The 26,648-nt window shown below is 36.5% G+C and overlaps 2 protein-coding genes across 2 annotated transcripts; both read left to right on the forward strand.

The window, feature by feature from the left end:
• Positions 1 to 5: 5 nt before the first annotated feature.
• On the forward strand, positions 6 to 11,883 carry LYVE1 (lymphatic vessel endothelial hyaluronan receptor 1). The gene is made up of 6 exons (XM_015821199.2): positions 6 to 408; positions 3,433 to 3,601; positions 4,667 to 4,806; positions 9,364 to 9,630; positions 11,031 to 11,109; positions 11,597 to 11,883. Exons 1-6 carry the CDS (start codon positions 324 to 326, stop codon positions 11,772 to 11,774), a joined length of 918 nt encoding a protein of 305 aa, XP_015676685.1. The 5' UTR covers positions 6 to 323; the 3' UTR covers positions 11,775 to 11,883.
• Positions 11,884 to 14,772: 2,889 nt separating this feature from the next.
• On the forward strand, positions 14,773 to 24,675 carry RNF141 (ring finger protein 141). Its single transcript, XM_015821200.1, has 6 exons — positions 14,773 to 14,844; positions 17,776 to 17,978; positions 20,034 to 20,142; positions 20,837 to 21,018; positions 21,852 to 21,959; positions 24,054 to 24,675. Exons 2-6 carry the CDS (start codon positions 17,836 to 17,838, stop codon positions 24,202 to 24,204), a joined length of 693 nt encoding a protein of 230 aa, XP_015676686.1. The 5' UTR covers positions 14,773 to 14,844; positions 17,776 to 17,835; the 3' UTR covers positions 24,205 to 24,675.
• The last annotated feature ends 1,973 nt before the right edge of the window (positions 24,676 to 26,648 follow it).

Genomic DNA, 26,648 nt, shown 5'->3' on the forward strand with positions numbered 1-26,648 from the left:
CACTCATTGTATTTTCCAGACTGCCTATGACAGGTTGGGAAGGGGAGGGAGCTGTCATGTGTTTCCAGATAGTGACCTTAGTCAGTGAATGGCTTTTGAGCAGAGCAATAAGTTCAGCTTTGCTTGTAAAATAGTCAGTGGCTGTTTAGCATCCTTGACACCAAAGTGGTAAAAGAGGAAGTAAAGAAGAAGAAGCTGTTTAGCAACTCATGAGAAAAGAACATATTGGACGTGTCCAAGGGGTGATATAGCATCACACTGCATTCCCAACATCGGAAAAAAAGCAACAATCTGAATCTCTCAACCCTTTGGTGTTACCAACAATGGCATTCCATGGTAGAACTGTCTCTTTTTTCTTCTCAATCTGTGTGGCAAACTTCATGACACAAGGTGTAATTCTTCTGAAAAGTAAGTTTAAATAAACTGCTAGTTTTTCCAGCATATTCTGTCTTGCACCAAGGAAGGGTATCTTTTGAACAAAAATTGCAATATTGTAAGGTAGGGAAGGGAGCATAGTTATTTCCAGGAGCAACAGTGTTGGTCTTTTTAAAATTTATTTTAGAGCAAGAAACATTAAAAAAAAGTTTATGGCACCTTAAAGTCTAAGAAAAATTTAATGGCCAAGGTTCTAGCATAGTTGTAGCAAATGATCGATCCTCAATTTGTTCAGATTACAAAGAACACTAGCCAGTTTTGTTTTTCAAATTGGCAAATCAATTAGGAAGGAGATGCTGTGCCAACTAGCAAAGTTAGTTGCAATGTGCAGAATGAGTTTTATTTATTGAATTTATTTTTGCTCATTCAAATATACTTTACTGGTTGGTTCAGTGTCTCCTTTCTAACAAAAACATGTCAGTTTAAGATAAGGATGGAATTTTCATGGGCTAGAGCTAATTTTGTCATGTGGTTGAAGGACTGCGGTAAATGAGGAGGCATGGATGGGATAGGAGGCATGGATAAGGTGTCAAATGAAAACAGAAACAACTTTCTGTTCTGAGCAGTTCCCAAATGAAACATAATTACATTTGATATTACAAAAACAAGTATCTTGGATATTCAGAATGTGTGTTCTGCTAGGTAATATGCTGTAGTTTCATCTTATAGTGAGATGAGAAAATATACAGTATACACAGAACATTAAGGGTGAGAACAGTAAGGACCTTTTTTTGCTTTTGTATAAAAACTATTAGCAACTTACTTTTAAAAAGGATGTTTCTTATACTAAAAGTCTGCTTCTTCCTATATTCAAAATTTGTCTCAATCATCAAATCTTTTGATCTATTCTTATGGGATATATTTAGTGATAGTATTTTGAGGGATGGTTTTAGTTTTCGGGTATCACCACTGTTGTGGATGTCTTTGTGTTAAAATATGCAAGTATTAGAAAGTCTAAATTCATTATTGTTTTCATGCTGTCAACAAATTCAATTAAGTCATAAAAACTTCACTGGAAAAATTATATTTTTATTATAATAGGCGGTCAGCAGTGGAGATGCCATTGTTGACGGATCATATTGGAAAGACATTATGAGAAAGTGACAACAGACTTACTGTAGAAATTACTGAGTATTACTGGAGGAAAAAAAGGATTCATTTGGAAAGGATAGAAGGAAATTAAGAGTAGTGCTAAGCCTACTGAAGTTAGAATGCATAGACTAGACCAGGGGTAGGCAACCTTGGCTCTTTTATGATTCGTGGACTTCAACTCCCAGAATTCCTGAGCCAGCATGGCTCAGCTTGGAAACCTCTCCCTTTTCCCTCAGCATGGCTGACTCAGGAATTCTGGGAGTTGAAGTCCATGAGTCATAAAAGAGCCAAGGTTGCCCACCCCTGAACTAGACTAAGTTGTACGACAAAACTAGTCAAGGGCTTTCTTCCCTGAAGGTTGCATTTCTTTAAGGATGATTTGTTGGGGGAAATGTGTATCTGTCTGTCTTTCTGGCACCCTCTTCCCTATGTCTAGTTTAATGAAGAGAAGGAGGAGGGGTGACATGATAGCAGTGTTCCAATATCTCAGGGGTTGCCACAAAGAAGAGGGAGTCAAGCTATTCTCCAAAACACCTGAAGGCAGGACAAGAAGCAATGGATGGAAACTATCAAAGAGAGAAGCAACCTAGAACTAAGGAGAAATTTCCTGACAGTTAATCAGTGGAACAACCTGCCTCCAGAAGTTGTGAATGTTCCAACACTGGAAGTTTTTAAGAAGAGACTGGACAGCCATTTGTCTGAAATGGTATAGGGTTTCCTGCCTAAGCAGGGGGTTGGACTAGATGACTCCAAGGTCCCTTCCATATTATTATTATTATTATTATTATTATTATTATTATTATTATTATTATTATTATTATTATTATTATTATTATTATTATTATTATTATTATTAACTATCCTTGTTTCTCATGCATCAGACTGTCTGGGCCTTTAATTACCCACTCCAAATCTTTTTTTAAAAAAATGTTATTGACATTTTTAGTAAAGACTAAAATAAAATCAACTAGAAGGAAAAAGAAAAGTTAAAGACAAGTTCAGAAGGTGTAGGGAAAACAAAAAAGGAAAAAAAGAAACAAAGCAATAATAAAGATGTGGCTTCCAACCTTTATCATACAGTACCAAGCATAAGCTAATATAGTAACTTTTTACCCTCTTTTAAAAGTACAAATAAAAAAAAACCCTCTTCCCATAGCTTAACTGTTATTTATATGTAATCCATAAATTCTTATCTTTTCAGTCCTGGTTCAGCAAAAAGTCCATTAGGAGTTAGAAATTACAGGTTCCCAAGATATCAAACACTTTATCCCTGATCAAATAGTCCCACTTTATATTCCTTCTTTTTGTTCTTAAATGGTCTTCCAATGTTGTTGCAGGATTTGATCTTTCATCAATCTTTGGTAGTCAAAGGGGGTCTTCAAAAATTTTATCAGCTTACTTTGTAAATCCCAAAAAGGGGCATTGTCCAGGATTTTTCGAGGCTGGATACATGGTTTGGCCCACACCAAATTGTTTTTGCTTAACCCCACTTCCCAAATCCCATAGTGTTTGGCAGTTTTGGTAGAGAGAGAGAGATGCCACACCAAGGTCTCTAGGAAATTAATCTGATGTTTGAAAGCAGCTCTTCCTTGTCCTTGTCTGACATTCAAATCCATCTCCCCCAACTGGATACCAACTGAATGTATTGGACCACAATCTCTCCACCAGTTGAATTTATAATGCTATTCTAAGCATTATACCAATTGGATCCTATAAGTAAAAACCTATAGCTAAAATATCTTGGATGTATGCAGCACCACCATCTGTAATAGCGGGATCTCTATCACTCCCTTGAATATTAGTGAATCAGTACTGAGTAAAGGTACATATTTTGAAATGCAAATAAACATGTAAATGTTAAATATCCATAAGTAATCACTTTGATATATTTCTGCTTATTTGCAGATATTTACATGACCAACTGCAGAATTGCAGGTGTAGCGCTTGTTGCAGATAAGAATAGAACCAATTTTAATTTTGCTGAAGCAGAAATAGTTTGCAGGCAGCTGGGATTAACACTAGCACAAAAATCCAAGATTGAAGCTGCTTGGAAGCATGGCTTTGAAACTTGCAGGTACAGAAAATCTTTCCAACCTTTACTTTTAAATGTTTTATGCTAACGTGCATACGGATTACCTTTTTTCATGCCATTTTTTAAAAATAAAGTTATTATTATTACTCAGAAATAAATTAAGATTGGAAGCATGCAAACAATTAAAAATTAAATAGCCCCTCTTATTCTTATAGCAGAAGAAGTTGGTTATTTATTCCCAAAATAAATTTATTCCCTTTGTTCTCCACAGATTCATATGCATAGACTGAAAACCATCATGTATATTATTTGTGTATAAATATGAAGGAGTGTGGCTTCAGATAAGCACTTGAGGTGCACTTAAATGTATATTTAATAATGTGCAACTTTTGCCACCTTGAAATTTGAAACAGAAATTGTTTGTGAATATCACAAACTTCTCGAAATTCTCCTCCGTTTTCCAAAGGATGAATCATCCTGTGTCACTGAGGGTTGCTTTTCACTGCACCTAACCTGAACATTTTAAAATCTTTTTTACTTTTTGCACAAATGATTCAGGCTGTGGATTACACATGGCACTTGAGAAAAGTGACCTGTGTAAACTCCCCCAAATGAAAATGAATTAAGTCAAGACAAAAACAAATATCTATTGACTTTATTTTAATTAAAATTAAAATTAATAGCACTAATTATGATTTACCATGTATTTCATAGCTTTCCCCTTTTGAAACATTAAAACTTATAACTTTTGGAGAGACTCTGAAAACCACAGCCAAAGGTTTATGGGACGAGACCACTGACTGGGGACTTCAAACTTTAACCCTGAAAATAATCATTTCCCTCTGAGTAAAAAATAGTAGGCTGAGAAAGTAACCTCAAATATGATATTATTAGCTTCAGAACTGAACAAGGAAAGTGGAATCATAAAACCAAAGAATAATATTGGGGAAGAATGCTGGCTGGGAAATTCTGGGAATTGAAGTCCACACATATTCAAGTTGCCAAGGCCGAGAAACACTATAGTACTGTATATATAAACTTTGAATAGTGACACTTCATTGTTGCTAAGGTCATATATCTAATAGAAAAAAATGCTTTTCACTCTAGTTTTGGCTGGGTAGCAGAAGGCTATGCTGTAATTTCTCGTGTAACTCCAAATGAAAAATGTGGTCAGAATAAAACTGGGATTTCCAGCTGGAGAATGAAACTAGACAGGAAGGCTCGTGTTTATTGTTATAATTCTTCAGGTAAGTGGGATGAGATATGGATTGTAATAATATTTTTCACCAGAATCCCTCGTGAAAGAATTAAGGTAATAATATTTGTGAAGATTTCCATACTGCTAGAAGATTGTGGCCAACTTCTAGGATTCCAATATAAACCAATTCACTACACAACAGCTTCCTGGGGAGCCTGAGAAACTCAGAAATTGCAAGTTAAACTATTAACAAGTCAGCTAAGCCACAGTTGACAAGTTTACCTGTTTTTCCCTCAGTCAAAGTTTGTAGCATGGAAGAGCATTATGAAATTTAAATTGCTTTAGGTGTGCCCAAAATATACTGTTTTCTAATTCAAAAAGTTATATTGTATTAAGGTTAGGGATGGGTCATCATTAATATTTGCAAGAAATTCTTCTGTTTATGTTTATGTTTATTTAGATTTGTATATCGCCCTATCTCCCTTACGGGACTCAGGGCGGTGAACAGGCGATAATAAAAATCACAATAAATATCTATTCTAAAATCAAATTAAATAAATAAAGGCCTGCTCTAAAATACCCCATATAAAAACCTATACTAAAACCTAATTAAGACTACGCCAGGCCGGCCGCACGAAATAGATGGGTTTTCAGGACTTCTCTTCCTAGGACAGTTCCTTCACCTGCTTTGCTCCCAACTTAGAGAATGCACTTTTGGGGGATTTGCCCTTGGCCACACTCTCTCAGAGATACAAAATCTATAAAGACACATAGCATCTCTATCATAGTGCTTGCTAATCATTAGCTTCACTCAGTGCTTTTTTTGTAAAAAAAAAAAAGGTGCTGGAGTTCACATCTTGTTAATCTTTTAATATATATATTTATTGTATTTAAGGCAAATGTTCATAGTAAATTTTACACTAAAAATGTATTTTTTAAAATAAAGAAATTATTTACCTTTCGCACATAGTTAATCACTGTACACACACCCACACACGTCAGTTGTGTAACGAAACATAATGGTCGCCGCCCACAGTAAGCACTCAGTGCGCGACCACACGACCAATCACAAGCTGAGCAGTGCCACAAGCCGAGCAGCAGCATTACAACCAGCATGGATGAAGTACGCATGCATCGGACTCGACACACAAGCAGCCCAGATGCACCGTTTCAATGATTTTTCCGCCGACCTGCTATGCTCGACAGGGCGATTCAAATCCATGTGGACCAAACATCAAATTTTCAAAAGTTACTTTTAAAACTTGGAAAATCAGTCAAAAAAAGGTGCCGGAACTCCCTTCTGGTGTGGTCTATGACAAAAAAGCACTGGTTTCACTACAGTAGTAGTCTTAATTTAATATTTTTTTTCAAATATTTGTCACTTTTAGTAGAAGGGTGGCTTTTAAATCAGAGAAATAAATAAATCTCATGAAAGAACATTAAAAATAAAGAAAACCGCACAACATTTTTCCCTCTAAAATAATCAAATGGACCAGAATAAAGAATATTGTAATCTGATTTATACTTGCAAGGAACCTGGAGTTCCTATGTTGTCATCTGGAATTCTCCCCATACTTATCTCAATGGCATAATTGATGGAGAAGTACATCTTTTAATCAGAAATGATTATGGGGCCTTCAGTACCTCTCTAGAATTAGAATTTGATCACTTGGACAATCTAGGGTGGTAATGTACTTTCTGAGATCTCAGGAAGTGTTTAAAAAAAAACTCTGACTCCAACTAAAGAGAAAAAACATAAAGAGTTTTACTGGATGACACTTGCTTGAAACATGGAAGATATGCCACTAGAAAATTGCAAGATAGGCCATAATTTAATTCATAGGACATATGCCCAGCCTTACTGAACACAGTTCTCCTAAGAACTCTTATAGGGAAATATGTGTAGAAAATGATTCAATATTAGGATACTGAATGTTTTGGTCTATCCAGTGCTTTTTTTCTAAAAAAAAAAAAAAGGTGCCAGAACTCATACATGTCATACAACCCGCCTTGCCTACCCTACAAGGTTCCATCCAAAAAAGGTGCCGGAACTCCGTTCTGGGCGTTCTATGAGAAAAAAAGCCCTGGGTCTATCTATTTCAAAAGGGCAACCTAGACATGATCCTAATACTAATTTTTAAACTACAAGCTCTTTTTTAAAGACACATAATTCTTTTAAAGGAGTCTGCTTTAATAACAAGCAAATAAACAGCTATATTTTTTTGCCATGGCTGATCATGGTAACAGGCATGTTTATAATATAATGCAGAACCCAATGATCCTTTTGGCTTTTCAACAGAGACTCATAGCAATATCACAATACAGCTTTCATTTACATCCTATTCAGTTCATTAAAATGTGTCATCACATTTCCTGTCAGGGTCTAACATCAAGAACAGTGCAAGGATCATTTCCTTCCGTCACTACAAATATTAAGATAGCATAGTCATTGGGGTATTATAATAGTTTTCAAGCAATATAAAAAATTGAAATTTGATCTTTAAATTATTTAATCTATCTAATTCTTTTTTTGGTCTCACTAGTTGATCAATAATCACTAGTCTCTAATTATTTAATCTCAGTAGTCCTTTATACATAATATATTGGGATACACCTTACCACAAGATCATTTAAATCGAGATTTTTCTACCAATGCTATTGGTGACTTTTAGAATCACTGTTTTTTCTGGTCAGAGGATCAAACTAAATGCACTGTTAATTGTTCTGATGCAATTAATGTGCATGATTCTATTCTCCTGTACATATATTTGTCATCAAGAACACACGGTAGAAACTGGGAAATATTATACTTTCTTCTCTTATTTCTATAGAAAATCACTCTGGTCTCCAACTTCACTTTCCTACTATTTATTTATTTAATTTAAATAATACTAGTCTGGTTAATTGCATATTTTAAGAAAGGAAACAAGGTATCAAGATAAACATGCCACACAAAGCCATTTAGCTTTCTATGGTCTTGAGAAAGCACACTTAGTTTTTATTTACCCTTTTGAGGAAGGAAGCAGAGTCACTAGTTTATTGTGTTATTTTTAACCAATAACCAGAGAGTAAAAAATAATCAGTACAGTGGCTACACCATGTGATTAAAATCCTCTTTCTTTTATTGTGCACTGGTGAGATGGGGGCTTTGAACATATAATTGCGGCCATCATCTTTATTTTCTTGGACTTGCTGCTGCCTCTACTTTTTCTGATAGCCCCCTCAGTTTTTCTAATCTTGTCAACACCAACCTACTGAATTTTGTATTGGAAAAGCAACAAAGTGAAATGGTGATGAGAGAGAGAGAGAGAGAGAGAGAGAGAGAGAGAGAGAGAGAGAGAGAGAGATTATATACAGAGAGATTTAGAACACAATCTTATGGTGTCCAGGACGTTATCCATGGCACCATAGCATTCTTCCCTCAGTGACTCAATTACAGTCTGACATTTGATTGTCTTTCCAATATCGAAAATGCCCAACAATAAAAATTGCAAATTTAAATGAATAACAGAATAACAGAGTTGGAAGGGACCTTGAAGTCTTCTAGTCCAACCCCCTGCTCAAGCAGCAAACCCTCTACCATTTCAGACAAATGCTTGCCCAGTCTCTTCTTAAAAACCTCCAGTGTTGGAGCACCCACAATTTCTGGAGGCAAGTGATTCCACTGATTAATTATTTTAACTGTCAGGAAATTTCTCCTTAGTTTTAGTTTGCTTCTTTCCTTCATTAGGTTGCATTCATTTCTTCTTGTCCTGTCTTCAGGTGCTTTGGAGAATAGAGTGACAACCCTATGGCAACCCCTTAGATATTGGAACACGGCTATCATGTCACCTCTAATCCTTCTTTTCATTAAACTAGACATACTCAATTCTAGCATCTGTTCTTTATATGTTTTAGCGTCCAGTCCCCTAATCATCTTTGTTGTTCTTCTCTGCACCCTTTCTAGAGTCTCAATATTTTTTTATTATTATGGAGACCAAAACTGGATGCAATATTCTTACCAAGGCATTATAAAGTGGTATTTAAAACTTCACATGATCTTGATTCTATATTAATGCAGCCTAGCACTTTGTTGGCAGCACACTGCTGGCTCATATTCCACTAGGACTCCAAGAATCCTCTCGTAGTTACTACTATTGAGCCTATTCTATACCCATGCATTTGATTTTTCTTGCCTAAGTGTAAACCTTATTTTTCTCGCCACTAAATGTCATTTTGTTAGACAGGCCCACTGAATTCAAACATCTGCATATCTATCATACCCAGATGCAGAAACTAAATGAGATTACTTTATACAAATCTAAATGAATCCTCTCCCGCTTAGAAACTATCAGTGGAACAGGGAGGAAGAATTATGACAGCAGCTTCTTCCAGAACTTCATCTTACTGGGATAAACCTAGCAAAGAGTTAGGTCTGACAGATACTTCAACATCAGATCTCTCTGAGTAATCTAATAGGACTGCTCTATTACTCTACAGTACTTCCTTTTAGCTATGTAGAATAACGCTTAGTAAGATGTCCCCTGCATTCTGTTTTTTATAAAAAAAAATTGCATACAATAGCATCAACAAATCTCATTGCTTTGTTTTCTCGTCCTCTTTTCAGATACGTGGATTAATTCATGCATCCCGGAACAAAGCACAGTTGCATTACCAGACAGTTCCACTGAGATGAACTCCACCCTAACAGCCTCATTTCAGGATACCTCTACAGGGGTTGACACAACTCCGTTACTAAAAACTCCAAAGTCCCCAAAGTATCGCATCATATGTGTAACAGAAACTTTACCACCCGAACCCACTCCCGAGAAGGAAAATCGGCTTTTCACTGAAAAGCGAACTGCCTTTAAAAATGAGGGTGTCCCATTTGGAGGTAATAGCCATACTCAGTGCTGTGAATTTCATGGTTTTATGTTAGAGCAGGGGTCCCCAACCCCCATCTGTGGACCAGTACCGGGCCACAGCATGCCATCAACCGATCCGCACAAACAAGCAAAGCCCCATCCGTGGGATGCAGGCAACATACAAAACCACACACCCTGCAGTCTGTGGAAAAACCTCTCTCCACATAACCGGTCCCTGGTGCCCAAAAGGTTGGGGATCTCTGTGTTAAACAGAAGACAAAGGAAAACCTCAGGTTTAAATTTTTTGCTGGCTTAGAAAGGAACTTAAAAGATGTCCTTTTGAGGTGGCAAGATGAATCAAACCACTATAACCAGAAATGTAGTCTTTTCCTTTTGACATGTTTCAAGCCACCAATTCTACAATCCAAATAAGGCAATTGAGAGCTGCTCTAACGTAGTGGCTGAAGAGTTGCTCATCCAAATCTTAAATCTGGATATATTAGGTTGCTGTTTTCCCTCAGCTTCAGCATTTCTCTTCCATACTTTCCAGCTACCTGACTTACAAGATATATATTTGGCAAGAATTATTAGTAGACAATGTACATGAAGAGCTTTAAATATACCAAAGCAGTACAAGAAAGTATTATTAGTTGGCTTTTTTCATCCTCTCAACTAGAAAACTCTTTGTAATTCAGTTAGGGCCTACATAAAAAAGATCTGAAATCTAAGAGAAAATTTTTGTTTTCCCCAAGATTTGGGCCATGTTATTATTGTCACTTCTGTCACTCCAACTACTTACTATTAATATTAAACTAGCAGTTGTTATATGTTAAGTGACTCCTTAGTCAGTCTCCTGTACCAGTTTCATTTCTAAGAATGCTCTGACGACATTCAGAAAATGGAAATGAGTGACTAACACTCAGTGACTTTGTATACCTGAAAAACCTCAAAATTATCTTGGAAAGTGTAAGAAAGTTCTCTGGCATAATAGAGGACATGGGGTTTCTGCGGCCCTGTTGCACATTTTTCATGGTAGTTTGGTTAAAAAATTGAGGATTAGCTGAGCTGTTGATGGGTTTGTTTGCAAGTATATATGGGTACTTTTGAAAAGTATTACTGATGGGTAGCCATCTATTGCTTAGATATGAATGTACCAAGTGGTTAAATGTCTATGGAGATTTTCAGTCATCCAGGTCATAGTTATCCCAAAGATGCTTTTTCATGAGGCAACTGGACTTTCTTGTTTCATCCAATCAGTTCTGGAGAATGGTGTTAATTCTTCTGCCATTGGAGTCTCATCTATGAACACTGGAGAAAAAAACCCACTTCGAGTTTTCTTTCAGAAAACATTGGTTAAAACGGCCACCAGAGATTAAAAAAAGATTGTTTAGTCTCCAAGATTTCAAAGTTACTTCTTTCTTCTTTCCAGCTGTACCTATCGTGCTTCTGGTGCTTGCCCTCTTCTTCTGTACAGCAGCAATGGTTTTAGCTGTCTGCTATATCAAAAAGTAAGTATACTTGTTGCTTTGCTATGCTTGCATTTCTACCAGCAACATATATTTGGATGCTAAATGCTATCTTTTCATATGTAACATGACTTGGGCATTCTTCTCATTGTATATGGAATGTTTTAAAGTCACCAACTAGACAAGTTTTAATCATTAAATATATTTATTCATGTTTTCTTGATGCAGCATAAATATAAGTAAGGCATACTATATAAGAATGTATAACGTATGTTCTGATAGAAAAATCTGCAACAGTGCAGTGGTAGTGAGTAAATATTTCTTCTACCATCTCTTAATAAAAAAATCAGAGTGGTTATGGTAAAACCTTGTTTCTATCATAGCATATGAAAAGGCTTTCATATATAAAATCTATACATAAAATATATATAATATATAATACAATAATGGCTTTCATTTCTAGAATTTTTGTATGTTATATGCATGGCCATTAATTGTTAATCAACTTTGTTTTTCAATTTGATGAAAGATACAAGAAAACATCTCTATTTTCAAGCAAAGGGAAGAAAGATGAAATAGAAACCAAGAACATCAAAGAACTAAATGCAAAAAACCAACCTCCAGAGCAGGGCCTAAAGAATGGGAAAAAGGAAGAAGTGGAAGTCAAGTCTGAACCGCCAGTAAAGTGTTTGGAAGCAGAAGTTTAAGCCATCTCAATGAACAGATGCCACATGAACAAATGGCATAAACCAATTAACAGTTTATGAATTGATAATTGTATGTTTTGCCAAAGTCAGTATTAGGTGTGTAATACAAACATTTTAGAGACCGAATGCCCAAAAACTGGCCCCGCCCCTGCTCCACTTCCCTGCTCCGCCTCTGCTCTGCCCCCCCATCCCCCGCCCCACCTGCCCACAGGACCACTCACCACCTCCAGGGCCCGCCGCAGATCTCCCAGGCAGCCCAGCAGCGCTATGGTGGCCACACTCTCTGCCCGCGCCCTGCAGCATCAACTGCATGATGGGGTGTGAGGGCAGAGTCTTGTCTACGCTGCCTGGCTGCCATGTCCCTGGCTGCATTGCCCCGTGTGGGCCACGCTCGAGGGTGAGTCTCCTTCAGGGGGGCTGCTGGAGAGGAGGGGGTCGTGGGGGGAGGCAAGGCTGGGGCAACGGCACGTGTGCCCACAGAGAGGGCTCCGAGTGCCGCTTCTGGCACCCGTGCCATAGGTTCGCCACCACTGTGTTAGCTTATACATTGTCAGTATAGGAATGATCTTCCTTTCAGTAACATCTATACAGCTCATATTTCCAGTTTTGTAACAAGCCTTTTTAGGGAGGAAGCGACGATATCTTTCCAAAACATGAATTCAGACATGCAACTCAATCAAACAAAAACGGAATTTTTTTTGTTATACAAAGGATTTTATGGAGAAACTTGAATATGCGAACTAGATTTAACAGAGAAACTGTTCCTGTATTTTTCAAAGGATGGTAACTTTAAAGTATATCTTTACTGAGAGGTCATCACAGAAGTTCAAAAGCATAGAGTGATGGAAAAGAACAAAGGGAAATGTCTGATTCACATGCTGATGAATCCAGCACAAATTGTTAAGTAACCATAAAAAATTATTTCTTGTGATTCCAGTTTGTGTCTCTTCCTGCCTTCTTTCCAGAAATCTAACAAATCACACACTATCAATTTTAAATAAGAGAAAAAAATTAAAAAATGAGAGCAATAAAATCGATTAATTATATTTCTTTTTTCCATGCATGCCATAGTCAAATTTATTTCAAAAATATTTAACAGCCCAATCATATGCATGTTTACTTAGAAATATATTCCATTTTATTTCCTGAACTTACTATCTAGTATGTTCAAGACTGCTATATAAAATTTGTAAATTGAGTGTTGTGGCTGTCACCATAATATACATGTAAATATAGGTATTTATCAGGATTTCATTGAAATAAACAAAAATTGCATAATTATTTAATACTGTAAATAGATACAAAAATTCACATACATACTCATCTTTTTCAACAACTGAATTTGTTCACAATTACTTTCCAATGATAGACAGATTCATCTGAAAAACTATAGAAATATATTTCATATTATATGGAGAACTTCTAGAAATACATATAACACCACTTTCATGCTTTTAATTACGTGTTTTGACAAATCATTTCATTGTCTACTTATATTACAAGTATATTTATTTCAAATACTGTAAGTACAGTGGAGTTCAATAGGTCTTACTCTCTAAATTAGTGTTTTAAGATTTTAGGTTTAAAAAGCCTAAATGTTACTGCTTTAGATGGGCCATACTTATTGAATTGGATTTGGATATTTGTGAAACATGAGATGAATATGAATTTCTTGGCTATGCTTTCCCAAGAAATCCATAGGTACCTGGTGTATAGGGGATATATTACAGGGACTGTGCTGCTAACATTCCTTTTTATGTAACCCCATCAAAATGTTGTTTATTTCTTTTACATTATTTACTAAATCTCTAAATCTAAATGAGTAGCCAGGGCTGGTAGTCAGAATTTGTCTGAAAGAAAAAATGCTTATTGCAATCCAATATGCTTTAATACATTTGCTCGGAAAAAAACATAGGTTGAAAATACCTGGAGCAATTAAAGAAATAGTTATTGGTTCAGGTAAATAATTCTTCATGCCATGTTAAATAATTAGCTTAAATAATCAATGGTTAGATTCTATTTTTCTTGCCAGGAAAGGAACATTTGTTAAAATGAATTAAATGAATTAAATGCTTTCTATGATAAAAGACCAGAAAAGAATTGTTGTTGTTCTTCCATGCTTTTTCAGAGTTTTGTTGATAGAACCTATGTCTTGAATTCATATATTTAATAATGTGCCAAAAACTATTGGATCCATGATTGTGATGGATATGATCTGTATACGAAATCAAGCCTGTGTTTCTTGCACCACAGATGTACCAAAGACTGTCAGATCAGCCAGACTGATAAAATTTGTTTTAATGGTGATTTTAAGTGAATCCTGTATATAACCTAAGCATCAGATCTAATATCAAAACTTTTGGATCCGTCAGAACTCACTGCTAGCACAGAGGCGGGATGTGATTTAATGTTGGTTTAGAAAGATTTCTTTTAAAAAAATCACGCAAAAGCAAGGTGATCTGAGTTTTACAGGCAGTTTTGTGGCATTGACTTGTACGTGTAAAAAAGGTCAGATCGATGTTAGGGTTCGATGCATGCATGCATGCTGGAAATTATTTGACAGCGGTGCACTTGAATCCTATAAAATTACGAGGATTTCAACAATCCGAAATTAATCTATTGACTCGTTTTCGCGCCACGCTGTCTCCAATAAGTGTTTATTGTAGGACTGCACTTGCACTATGCAATGACAATCCTTTCAAGGAATCCTTACCGGAAGATCACGCATAATCAATATTCCGACTCTTACTTCTTTGCCTCTTGTAATTTTAAAACACGTTGCAGGCTTGTAGAAAAAAAGATGACGACGAACCATGTAGTTACCCCCTCAAAAACCTCGGGCCAGTTCGGCTATTTTCGAGATCCTGGCAACCAAATAGGTAGCGAAACTTCAATACGTCAGCTAAGCGCGTCGGGACTCACCCTGTGCCGTATGTCGCGTCCTGACGTCACGCATTCTATTGGGCAAGCGGAGCGGGTAGGAGGGCTCGGCGCCCGAAGTGGGGCGGAGCCGTTGCTGGCGGAGGAGACCGTAGCTGCGAATTCGGAGCAGGATGTTGGAGCGACAGCGGTGAGGCTGCTGTGGAGAGTTTGGCTTTTTATGGGCCTTGATTCTGGAGGGGGGGAGGAGGGCCGGGGGGTGGTGGCTCTTCGCTTGCGCCCAGAGCTCGAGTTAAGCGAACAAGAACGGGAAAACGGGACCGGGGTGCGGTCGTGTCGTAGCCCATAATGAAGCCGTTTAAGACTTTATTTTTGACATTTTAATGACGTTTGCATTAGCACAGGGGTAGTCAACCTTGGCTCTTTTATGACTCGTGGACTTCAACTCCCAGAATTCCTGAGCCAGCACAGCTGACTCAGGAATTCTGGGAGTTGAAGTCCACGAGTCATAAAAGAGCCAAGGTTGACTACCCCTGCATTAGCATTTAGCATGCCCCCCCCCCCATTTCCTCCGATGTGCAAAAACTAGACCTTTCGGGGTCTGTTAACCAAATATTGGGCTGCGTTCTGAAGTGCAGGAGACGCAACGTATTTTAACGGGGGGTGTGTCTGTCTTTTGTCCATCGGATGTAATGCAACCCTATATAATGACTGGATCCCCCCCCCTTAATAAAGGCTTTCTTTTTTTTTTTTGCTTTGCTTGAAGTATTTGTGATTCGTAATGGGGGGGGGAAGAGCAGTCCAATTTGCAAGGTGTTGGGTGTATCTCTCTCAAATTCAAGGACTTGGTTCTTTCCAGCTCCAAGCCAGCCCAGGTGCCTGAGTTTTATGGGCACCATATGACCAGGTTCCTCCATGGTCATATGGAGGTTTGGCACCTGCTATTTTTTTGCTATGGGGCTCAAGAGGGCCAGCCCTGCCTGTGCCTGCCTTGCCCCTTGGCTCCTCGGAGTGAGCTAAGCCAAGCCTAGTCCAGTGTTTCTCAACCTTGACCATTTTAAGGCATGTGGACTTCAACTCCCAGAATTCCACAGCCAGCAATGCTGGCTGTGGAATTCTGGGAGTTGAAGTCCACATGCCTTAAAATGGTCAAGGTTGAGAAACACTGGCCCCTAGTCAGCTGCGAGGATAGTTGAGTTTGTTGAGTCTTGTGAATAAAGAACCACTTTCCTGGGTAGTTCAGGATTATCCAGGACTAGTATTGAGGATGTTACCTAGTTAAATGTCTGCAAGGAAACAACCAAGTTCAGAAAGCATCGACTTCTCAGTTCAGCCTCTTCAGAGATAAGTTTGTTTACAGTTTTTATCCCAGCTTGTTACGCCACAGGGAAATTGACTGATACCCTAACGTTTCTTGATGGCTCAGCAGGTGGCAGCACCTGCCCCACCTTCTCCGGACCCAAAAGCTCAGCAGGGCTAGACCGGGTTGGGTTAGGTTTGTTTAACCAGAAAGTTGAAAAACTTGTCCCAGAAGTAAGCAATGAGAAACTATGTTTTAGTGCTGTCACCAGGAGCTGAGCAGAACTTGAAGGCGACTATATTACTCATACAGCAACATCTGGGTTGATTTACAGAGATAAAACACTTTGGGTGCTTCTGAAATATATGTACTTGAACAGAATTCAAAAAAATTAGTGTCTCCTTTTCAAACAAGGGAATTTGGATTCAGGTAACCAGTTTTGGGTGTAATAATAACTGGAATACAGGTACCCCTCAACTTACAACCACAATTGAGCCCAAAATTTCTGTTAGTAAGTGAAAAATTGGTTAAGTGAATTTTGCCTCATTTTACGACCTTTCTTGCCACAGTTGTTAAGTGAACCACTGCAGTTGTTAAGTGAGTAAGAAGGTTAAGTGAATCTAGCTTCCCCACTGACTTTTGTTGTAAGAAGGTCACAAAAGGCATTCACATGACTCCGGAATACTGCAACTGTCATAAATATGAATCAGTTTCCAATGTCCAAATTTTGATCATGTGACCATGGGAATGCTGCATCGGTCATAAGTGTGAAAAACTGTCATAAGTCACTTTTTCAGTGCTGTTGTAACTGAACGATCACTAAATGAACGATTGTAAGTCGAAGACTACCTGTATCACAATTTTGGGGGACAATTCTGCAAAATGATAGCATATTAAAAACAGGTTGCTAGAATTCTGAAAAATGCTTCTACGGAGCAATGAAGTTACAGTTTAAATTACAGTTCAAACTGTAAAATTCAGGAATTTTGTTTATGTTCAAATGTTCATTTTACAAATTAATGCTTTCAATTTTTAAGCCTTGATTTATTTACTCTTTGGAAGTTCCACTCAACCCTATGAACAAGAGTGTTATTTTATAACTGGTATTACATTTCCCTGTTTAATATAATTACTTTTTAAATCTTTCATAATACTGTGATAATGTATCTGGTATATTGTTTTCAAATTAATGTCTGTTAGTAGACATTACAGTTTTACAGTTTTTCTTTGTTTGGTCTTTTAAGATTTAAGATAATGACTTTGTAATACACCTAGAAAACTCCAGCTACTGGATAGATAAAAATATATTTAGCAAAATGTAGAATGACAAATTAGAGCATAAAATAAATTATAGTCTTTAAATAATAGCTCTTTCTTCACCATAATTTGAGAGTTTTTTGCATGTCTAATATGTTCTCCTCCTTAATAGTCAACTAGATTTTGCTGTGCACTGTTATTTTCTGCATGGCTTCACCTGAATGAATGTTATTCTCTCCCCATTTAAAAAGTACTCGAGTTTAGTCTACAGAGTTTTAAAATTGTAAACTTGCAATTGTCAGCCATTATATTTTGTATTTTAGGAGTTACTAAAAATGTTAATAAAAATGTGCATTCACAGAATGTTAATTTTCCTATTAAGAATATGCTTGAGTTAGGTGTCAGTAGAATTGGATTTAATCTGACTTCATATCTGGTTAGCTCTATATAAAGCTGCTCCAGCTGAACTTGATAGCACGTAGTTAGCTTGAAGTTTATGCATTGTGAATTAAATGCAGTGATGATTATTTGTTCTAATACAGTGTTTTAAAATATATTTATCAGAAATTCTCTAAATGTGGAAAGCAGGATTTCGTCCTGGGACCTGAGCTAAAGCATTCTATCATGGGCCAGCAACTCTCAAGCCAGACCCAGACAGTTATAAATAAGCTGCCAGAAAAAGTTGTCAAGCACGTCTCTCTTGTTCGAGAAAGTGGCTTCTTGACATATGAAGAGTTTTTGGGAAGAGTAGCTGAACTTAATGACACGTGAGATTTTTTTCCCCTTTTATGCATATGATAGTTTACGTATTAAACAGGAACATGCTTAAGGCATTTCAGAATGAATTATTAGCAATATATAATGTATATGACTGCTTAATTTCTAATAGAAATAGAACAATTGCATTACATGTGTGATGTAAGGTTTAGATTCTCAGGATGTGTTTGGTCATATCTTAAACCACAACAAATACGAGGGCAATTTGGAAATAAACCTCCATTTGGTTGTCAATGGCAGACACTCACAGATACAGAACTTTTATTATACACATTAGAATACTACAACATTAAATTACTTTTCAACATAATCAGCATTCAAATTGAGGCACTTGTCATAACGTCTTACAAGATTTGAAATTCCTTAGTAGTAGTCGCTTGGCGTCAAATCTGGGCTATAGGGGAGGTGATCAAAAACATCCCAACGGAAATTCTTCAAAAATTCTTGGGTGCGTCTAGAGGTGTGCGGGTGAGCATTATCGTGAACCAATACCACGCTGAAAGTCAGCATGCCCCAACGCTTGTTATGGATGGCTCGTCTGAGTTTTTGTAACATTTCACAGTAGACTTCTGAAATGATGGTTGAACCACGCTCCATGAACTTCACCAGCAGTACTCCATTGGTATCTTCCCATTTGGCGGGATTTTCTATGGCATCACTTCCGATGTGTTAGTTCACGATAATGCTCACCCGCACACCACTAGATGCACCCAAGAACTTTTGAAGCAGTTCCATTGGGATTTTTGATCCCCCCCCCCATAGCCCAGATTTGGTGCTGAGCGACTACTACTAAGGAATTTCAAACCTTTTAAGACGTTATGACAAGTGCCTCAATTTGAATGGCGATTATGTCAAAAAGTAATGTAATGTTGTAGTTTTCCAATGTGTATAATAAACGTTCTGTATCTGCGAGTGTCTGTTATTGATAACCAAATGGAGGTTTATTTCCAAATTGCCCTCATACTTTGCGATCAGGACATTATCAGATGTATATTGTAATGTTTTTCAAATTGAAACTAGTAGATAGGAGAGAAGCTTATTTCCCTTATTTAAGACACCATAATAAATTACATAAGAGCAATAATAAATCTAGTACTCATTCATTGAAACCTCACAATGGCAGTTAAATCAGTTGATGCAAACCTAAACCACTGCTTAGCCATTTTAATATTGAGCTACTTGGAAAATATTTTACTTTCTTTGCAATTATCACTTTGTTAAAAATGTGTTCTAAAATTGAATCTCTGTTGGACATGAATGCATTTTCCAATTTGTACTTTTAGGAGGAAAATAAACACTGTAGTTGCAAACATATGTTGCCTTATACTGAGTCAGATAATTAGTATATCTAACTCAGCATTTATCTAGGGTGACTAGTAATGTGTCTCCAGGGTATCTGACAGGGATCTTTCCTTATCTGGTTATGAAGGAATTAAGCCTGAGATCTTTTGTGTGTAAACCATATACCAAATCACTTATGTACAGTTCTTAAAATCAGGAGTTGCATGAAAACACATGCTTTATATAAACACATGTTTGTATAAAACATAAATTTTCCAGCATTTTGGCTGGAATCATAGCACATAATTATTTTAAAGTTGTCCTCCCGCAGGACCACAAATGAAGATGAACCAGAGAAAGAATAATTATATTCCCAAGAAGCCAAATCAAAGAAAGATGAGTGTTTGTGTTACAAGCAAAGGGTTGGAAATGACTTCCTTGATTAGTTCTCCTGGCAGTCCTCTGGAAACAGGTTTCCAGGATCAGAGGATTTTGATGAACGTTGTTGGCTTTTAGCAAGATTCTTCCAGACTAGATAAAGATGATATCAACAAGTCTTTTCATGAAAGCTGCTTGGGAAGGGACTGAGTGGGAAAGTCAATTTCCACCAAACCCATTCCACAAATCACCTTGTTTGGATCCAACCCTAAGTTTGAAAATATATTTGGTTGCAATTTGTACATCATAACATCATAATGTTTAAAGTGTGTATCCTCTTGTGCTATATATGTATAGAATGTTAAATAAATGTTAAATAATTCCAGAACTGCACAATTAGCTTCTGGCCACAACAAGCATCTGTTATTTGAAGTGCAGCCAGGGTCTGATGCTACAGCTTTATGGAAGGTGGCTGTTCGGATAGTTTGCACTAAAGTAAGTTTATCACAATCTTAAATTCTCTAATTCATAGCAACATATAATGCACACTAAGCATAAATATGGTGGATGTTCATGGTTAATTAGAAAAAATGCCACATTTTCATAACTTATTAAAATATGTAGCTTGCTATGCTTATAATGTTTTGCTTGTTATAATTGTACTAACGTGTGATTATTAATGTGTCAGTTACCATTCTGAAATTAACCAAAGAGAGAAGCAACCTATAATTAAGTGAGAAATTTCCTGACAGAACAATTATTAAGTGGAACAACCTGCCTCCAGAAGCGGTGAATGCTCCAACACTGGAAGTTTTTAAGAAGAGACTGGACAGCCATTTGTCTGAAATGATATAGGGTTTCCTACCTGAGCAAAGGGTTGGACTAGATGACCTCCAAGGTCCCTTCCAACTTTTATTATTATTATTATTATTATTATTATTATTATTATTATTATTATTATTATTATTATTATTATTATTATTATTATTATTATTATTATTAACATTATTATTAACATTATTATTAACATTATTAACATTATTAACATTATAAAGGCATTTATAGCATGATCTCATAATGTCAAATCTCTGAGTTTAGGAACTCTTGATTTACATTGCTCTAAAAATAAAATTATAATATATGGTGAAATGATTCAAGAAAAATGATAATGCTGCTCTCTGTGTTATAGATAAACAAGACAAGTGGGATTGTGGAAGCTTCAAGAATCATGAACTTGTATCAGTTCATTCAACTTTATAAAGATATTACAAGTCAGGCATCACAGGTTCTTTCACAGAACGCTCCCTCAGAAGGAACAGCAGAAGATCTGTCATCTGTTGAATCTTGTCAGGCTAGCCTTTGGATGGGAAGGTATTTGAAGTACTCTAAAAAAAAATGTTTGAATCTGCTCATTCAGGTAGAAAAAGTCCAGTTTCTTGCCACAGCAAGGAGTTTAGTAAACTTGATTCAGTTTAGGTGAGGGTTGCCATTTATTATAAAAATGTGCAATGAATGAATGCTCAGTCGTTAAGTCTATCTTTTTTTTTACTGAAAATATATGTAAGCTTTTCTGAAAAAGAGGCATCCTCTTTTAAAGAAACGTCCTCTAGTGATGAATATTCATTTTGAAAAAGAAATAATCTATCATTCATATTAATTTTCTTCATTCTGGAAAATTTTGAGATGATTCAGAGAGCTGAAAGGACATTAAATCACTTTTGTGCTAGAAAACTATTGGAAATAGGCACCTAGATAACAGGAATAAATATTTGCCACTGTGTACAACAATCTGTATGGTGCTTTTGGATATGTGTGTGTGTAAATGTTCATGTACCACTCGGGGTATACAATCCTTAGTAATTGTGTACATGTTGAAGAGAAGCAAATAACAAACTTCTTATTTATACATCAGTCTATGATTATTCTTTTTAAATACTTTTTAACATTTTAATGTGTCATAAGTTTTGTTTATAGAACACCAAGTTTTTTGTATAATAATGGTCTCCTTCCTCCTTTCTTAGGACGAAACCCAGATAGTTTCTTGCAAATTGAATGTGAAATTGCTTTTAGTGAATGAGGGATTAGAGGATTATAATTATTCATTATAAAAGTATTTAACCTAGAAACAATTCAAGGTATACTACATGTACAATTAAAGTTCTGGATATCTTTGATTATGAATAAATAATACATTTGTATTGTAGGGTGAAGCAGCTTACTGATGAGGAAGAATGTTGCATTTGTATGGATGGACGTGCTGATCTGATCTTGCCCTGTGCCCACAGCTTTTGTCAGAAATGCATTGATAAATGGTAAATCAGTTAAATCTCATGAACAAATTATACCATGTTTAATGAAGAAAGGAAATAAATCCTTATTTTCAGTGCCATCTCATATTTCCAAGTTCAGCTGAAACTAGTCCTGGAATTTCACACACATACAAATATGTGCATTTTATATACTTGCATATTTGAGAAGGTATGCGTACATGCTACTCAGAAACCTCAAGAGGCATGCCAGCACAAAGTAAACAAATTAATATTAGCTATTACACTTTTAAATTAAACCCCTGTAAAATAAAAAGTGATTAAACTAATAGATCAGCGAAATACTGTGGATGTAGTATACTTAGACTTCAGTAAGGCATTTGATAAAGTAGACCACAACCTACTTCTTGGTAAGCTAGAAAAAGGTGGAATAGACAACATCACCACCAGATGAATCTGTAGCTGGCTGGCAAACCGTACTCAACGAGTAGTCCTCAATGGCACTACATCCACATGGAGAGAAGTAAGCAGTGGGGTACCTCAAGGTTCCGTCTTAGGCCCAGTACTCTTCAATATCTTCATCAATGACTTAGATGAGGGAATTGAAGGGGAACTCATCAAATTTGCAGATGACACCAAACTGGCAGGAGTAGCCGACATCCCAGAAGAGAAACTCAGGATCCAAAAAGATCTTGACAAACTTGAACAATGGGCCCTATCCAACAAAATGAGTTACAGTGTGCAGAAAAGCAAAGTTTTATATTTAGGCAGCAAAAATCAAAGGTATAAGTACAGATTGGGCGAGACTTGCTTAAAAACAACTGTGAGAGGGACCTTGGAGTCCTAGTGGATGATCACTTGACCATGAGCCAGCAATGTGCAGCAGCAGCCAAAAAAGCCAATACAATTCTGGATTGTATAAACAGGCATAGAATCAAGATCACACGAAGTATTAGTACTGCTTTATAAACCCTAGTAAGACCACACCTGGAATACTGCAGCCAATTTTGGTCACCATATCACAAAAAAGATGTTGAGAGTTTGGAAAAAAATTAGAGAAGAGCAACTAAGATATTCAAAGGCATGGAGACTAAAGCATACGTAGAATGTAGAAGCATACGTAGGACTTGGGTCTGGCTAGTCTAAAGAAAAGAAATAGGGGAGACATGATAGTAGTATTCCAGTATTTGAGCGGCTGCCACAAAGAATAGGGGGTCATGTTATTTATCAAAGCACCAGAGGGCAAGAAAAGAAACAATGGTTGGAAACTGATCAAAGAGAGATGCAACCTGGAATTAAGGAGAAACTTCCTGACAGTGAGGAAAATTAACCAGTGGAACAGCTTGCCTCCACAAGTTTGAGCAGTAAGGCAGAGACATTCTCAGCAGAATATTCAACCTGGTTATATTTCAGTTTCTCTGCTCCATTTATTTCCTAAGTCAGGGGTCCCCAATCTATGGGCCGCAGGAATGGCTGGCCAGTGCACAGATGTATGTGCACATACTCCCTCCCCACTCATGCTAGCACCCTTGGCTCCAGTCGCCTGTGGGCGTGAATGGGGCTGCTAGCACCAGGCGGATGTGCGTGGCCCGTTTATGCATGCGTGAATGAGGCCACTAGCACGGGGCGGGTGTGCGCTGCCCATTTGCGCGTGTGCATGCAAATGAGTACTTTAAATATTTTGCCTCTTATTATAACCCCAACCTCATAAAAAAGCCAAAACAGATCTGCAAATTTTAGCCATCATGCCATTCTGTGATACTGATAGGGTTTGCTATATCCTTACATCTTAGCCAAGTGATAGCTGAATGCAGTCAGTATTTGTTGACAGGTTGACCAATTACTTTAAATTATAGACATTTGGGTTAATATAAATTTTTTCAGTTAAAAAACAACAGGATGTTTTTCTTTGGAAACTTAACATCTCATTGCCTGATGACTTTCAAAAACGGGTCTGCGCAATCTGTGTTGTGGATATTCTCACTATCATTTTTAGCATGCTCTTGTAAATAAAGCACTCCTCCTTTAGCCTTTTATCCAAGATCCTATTTTATCTTACTATGAGAGCAAAGGTAGTCCTGTGCATTGTCAGTACAAAATCTGAAAAGCAGTGACGGTTTCTTCTGACTTCCTTTACAGGAGTGGTCGTCACAGGAATTGCCCTGTATGCCGCCTACAGGTGACTGCTGCAAATGATTCTTGGGTTGTATCTGAAGCTCCTACGGAGGAAGATATGGCCACTTACATACTCAACTTGGTGGATGGGGCAGGCCAGCCCCATATACCCTGATGTTAGTCTTAACATTCATAGTCTTAACATCTCCCAAGATATCATTTTCATTATTTTTCATTTCTTTATTCACTACATTAGTTTCTAGAAGCTAAATCATTATTTTTTCAATAACAACTAGTTCTTTGAAAGCCTACCTGTATTTATTAATTTTATTAATTACTCTGATAACATTTTTACAGTCAATACACTATGAATTTTCTGATGTTTCATGAGGTACTGCAATAGGAAGTATTTTAGTTCTAGTAAAACTGTTACGTGTTTGTTAAAAGTTGACTTCATTGTCTTAGTTGAAGAATGTGGGTGGTTCGCAAGTCCTGTTGTCCAACACTGTCTAAAAACAATGCTCAAATACTTAAATGTGAATTAAAATGACTAGCGTTCTTGAACGTAGTAGTTTCTGTTCTCCCTCCTAGGAAATATTGCAACTGTTGTTATTGACATGCGATTAAATCAGTAATTGGTATGTTACATTCCTTTTATGGTATCTTTTATGAAAGCAGGTTTTTTTTTTATAAATGATGGACTTTTTCATTTTCATCAAAGACAATTTTCTAAACCAGTATTAATTACTTAAAGTTTGTCTATGCAGTATCATGGATGGATCCAGCAAAATAGCTTCTCTATTAGTGGAAGGCTTCTGATGTAGCAGTCTTTATTCCCGTTCTCCCATCTCTTCATTTCCTACATGCTTTGAACAGCTGTCCCCTGGGCTAAAACCTCTCCGAAACAGTGAATCTCTGAAACATAGTGTGGATAGTAAAAAAAAAAATCTTCTATATTCTGCTCTGTCTCTTGGGAAATATTTCTGGCAAAAGACTTGTTAATTACAAAATTTGGCTGAAACAGGTTTATTGTTAATGTAGTTTATTTTGTTTAGCTTAGCCTTCTATTTACCAGTTTGTAAGATATGCTATTACTGTGAAATGAGATGCTAAAGCACAGAGATTCTTACTTTCTTTTCCTGTAGGTACAATCTGAAGCAAAAAAAAAGAATCTTTCATTTTATTGTGATCACTTTGCTTTAATGTAGTATGCATGTTGCAATTGAATGTTGGTGTGAGGTATGACAATGTGTCCTTAATTGTTACCCTACCAGATGACATTAATAGCTGCCAGAAAGCCACCATTTTCCAATCCACAAAATTGGTCCTGAGTGATTTTTAAAATTTTATTTCAAATAGCAGCTTAAAATGGGCCTAGCCCCCCAAAATCAAGTCCCTAGGCAGATTGGGCCAGCACAAATCCCCAAATTGATGCAGTACTGATGTTGGATTTTACATTTTTCACAACTGCTATTATTATAATTATTATTTATAGAATAGATTTGGCACCACACAAGGAAAGATGGGGTAATAGTTAAATATCATGAAGGTCTTATGGCCTTATTTGGAATTGCCTGGTAAATATGTATAATAATAAAATTGTTTTCTACTGTTGCTAAAATGATGCACATAAATATAGGTTAAACTAATTAAATTGCACACCTACACTATTAGCTGAAAGATTTCTATAAATTACATTCGGATATTGAGCCTTACCACTTCAGAATATGACAAACATATTTTTGAGAGATTATCAAATTCTAAATTAAAATAGAGTAAAAATTAGTGTTTTTCCTTTTTATATAATATGATGTGAAGGTTTGAAGAGCATGTCTTATTACTTAAGAAAGCTTTGATATAGAGAAATTCACGTATTACAAGTATTCTTTCTGACAATTGATTTTTAAGTGGGCTTTAAAATTCAGAGTAAACAAAACTTATTTTCTTGTTTTTGTTTTGATGTGTTTTTCACTTGTTATAAAGCTGATCGTGGATTTGATTTTCCCTATACCCTAGATATATTTGGACGTGCAGTGCTGTGATTAAAGTGTCCAATACTTTAATACTGACATGGTAGAAACAATAACCCATTCTTTTTTTTTCTTTGTGTAAGGTTTGATTGATAGCACAAATATTTGAAATGTAAGCAGTAGATCATTAAGTCCTGATATTGCTTTTCCTTTTTTCCTGTCACGAGTATAAAAACTGTACACCAAATCGTGAGAGATGAAAGCTTTAAAATATGGGTATGCAGTCCACAGAGGGGACATGAAATTATAGGTTCGGTAATTTCACAATTGTAAATATGTGTAAAGTGAAAATGTGAATTATGTAGTGTTTCTATCCTTTTAAATATGCACATTAATACAAGTGTTACAATATTGATCCATAGTTAATATATATGTAAGACACTATATATATTATGTATATATGTATATGTATATATATATATATAGTGTTTTGCAGATTACCTATGGATCATTTGCTGTCTTCCTTTTCTGTTTCCATTGTGTTGTGAAGCTGTGGCTTTTGTTAAAGGACTTACAGGAGAAGCTATACCATTCAAAAACATGGAAGAAGAGATTACTACAAGTTGCTTACCCATGCCTTTTGACACAT

The sequence above is a fragment of the Protobothrops mucrosquamatus genome, unplaced genomic scaffold, assembly GCF_001527695.2.
Source record: "Protobothrops mucrosquamatus isolate PMUCROS unplaced genomic scaffold, P.Mucros_1.0 scaffold1271, whole genome shotgun sequence".
Taxonomy (NCBI): Eukaryota; Metazoa; Chordata; class Lepidosauria; order Squamata; family Viperidae; genus Protobothrops; species Protobothrops mucrosquamatus.

Coding starts and splice junctions, on each gene's coding strand:
- LYVE1 (XM_015821199.2), top strand. CDS start 324: ATGGCATTCCATGGTAGAACTGTCTCTTTTTTCTTCTCAATCTGTGTG. Junction 9,631..11,030: donor TGAGGGTGTCCCATTTGGAG/GTAATAGCCATA, acceptor TCTTCTTTCCAG/CTGTACCTATCGTGCTTCTG. Junction 11,110..11,596: donor GCTGTCTGCTATATCAAAAA/GTAAGTATACTT, acceptor ATTTGATGAAAG/ATACAAGAAAACATCTCTAT.
- RNF141 (XM_015821200.1), top strand. CDS start 17,836: ATGGGCCAGCAACTCTCAAGCCAGACCCAGACAGTTATAAATAAGCTG. Junction 20,143..20,836: donor TTCGGATAGTTTGCACTAAA/GTAAGTTTATCA, acceptor TCTGTGTTATAG/ATAAACAAGACAAGTGGGAT. Junction 21,960..24,053: donor CAGAAATGCATTGATAAATG/GTAAATCAGTTA, acceptor CTTCCTTTACAG/GAGTGGTCGTCACAGGAATT.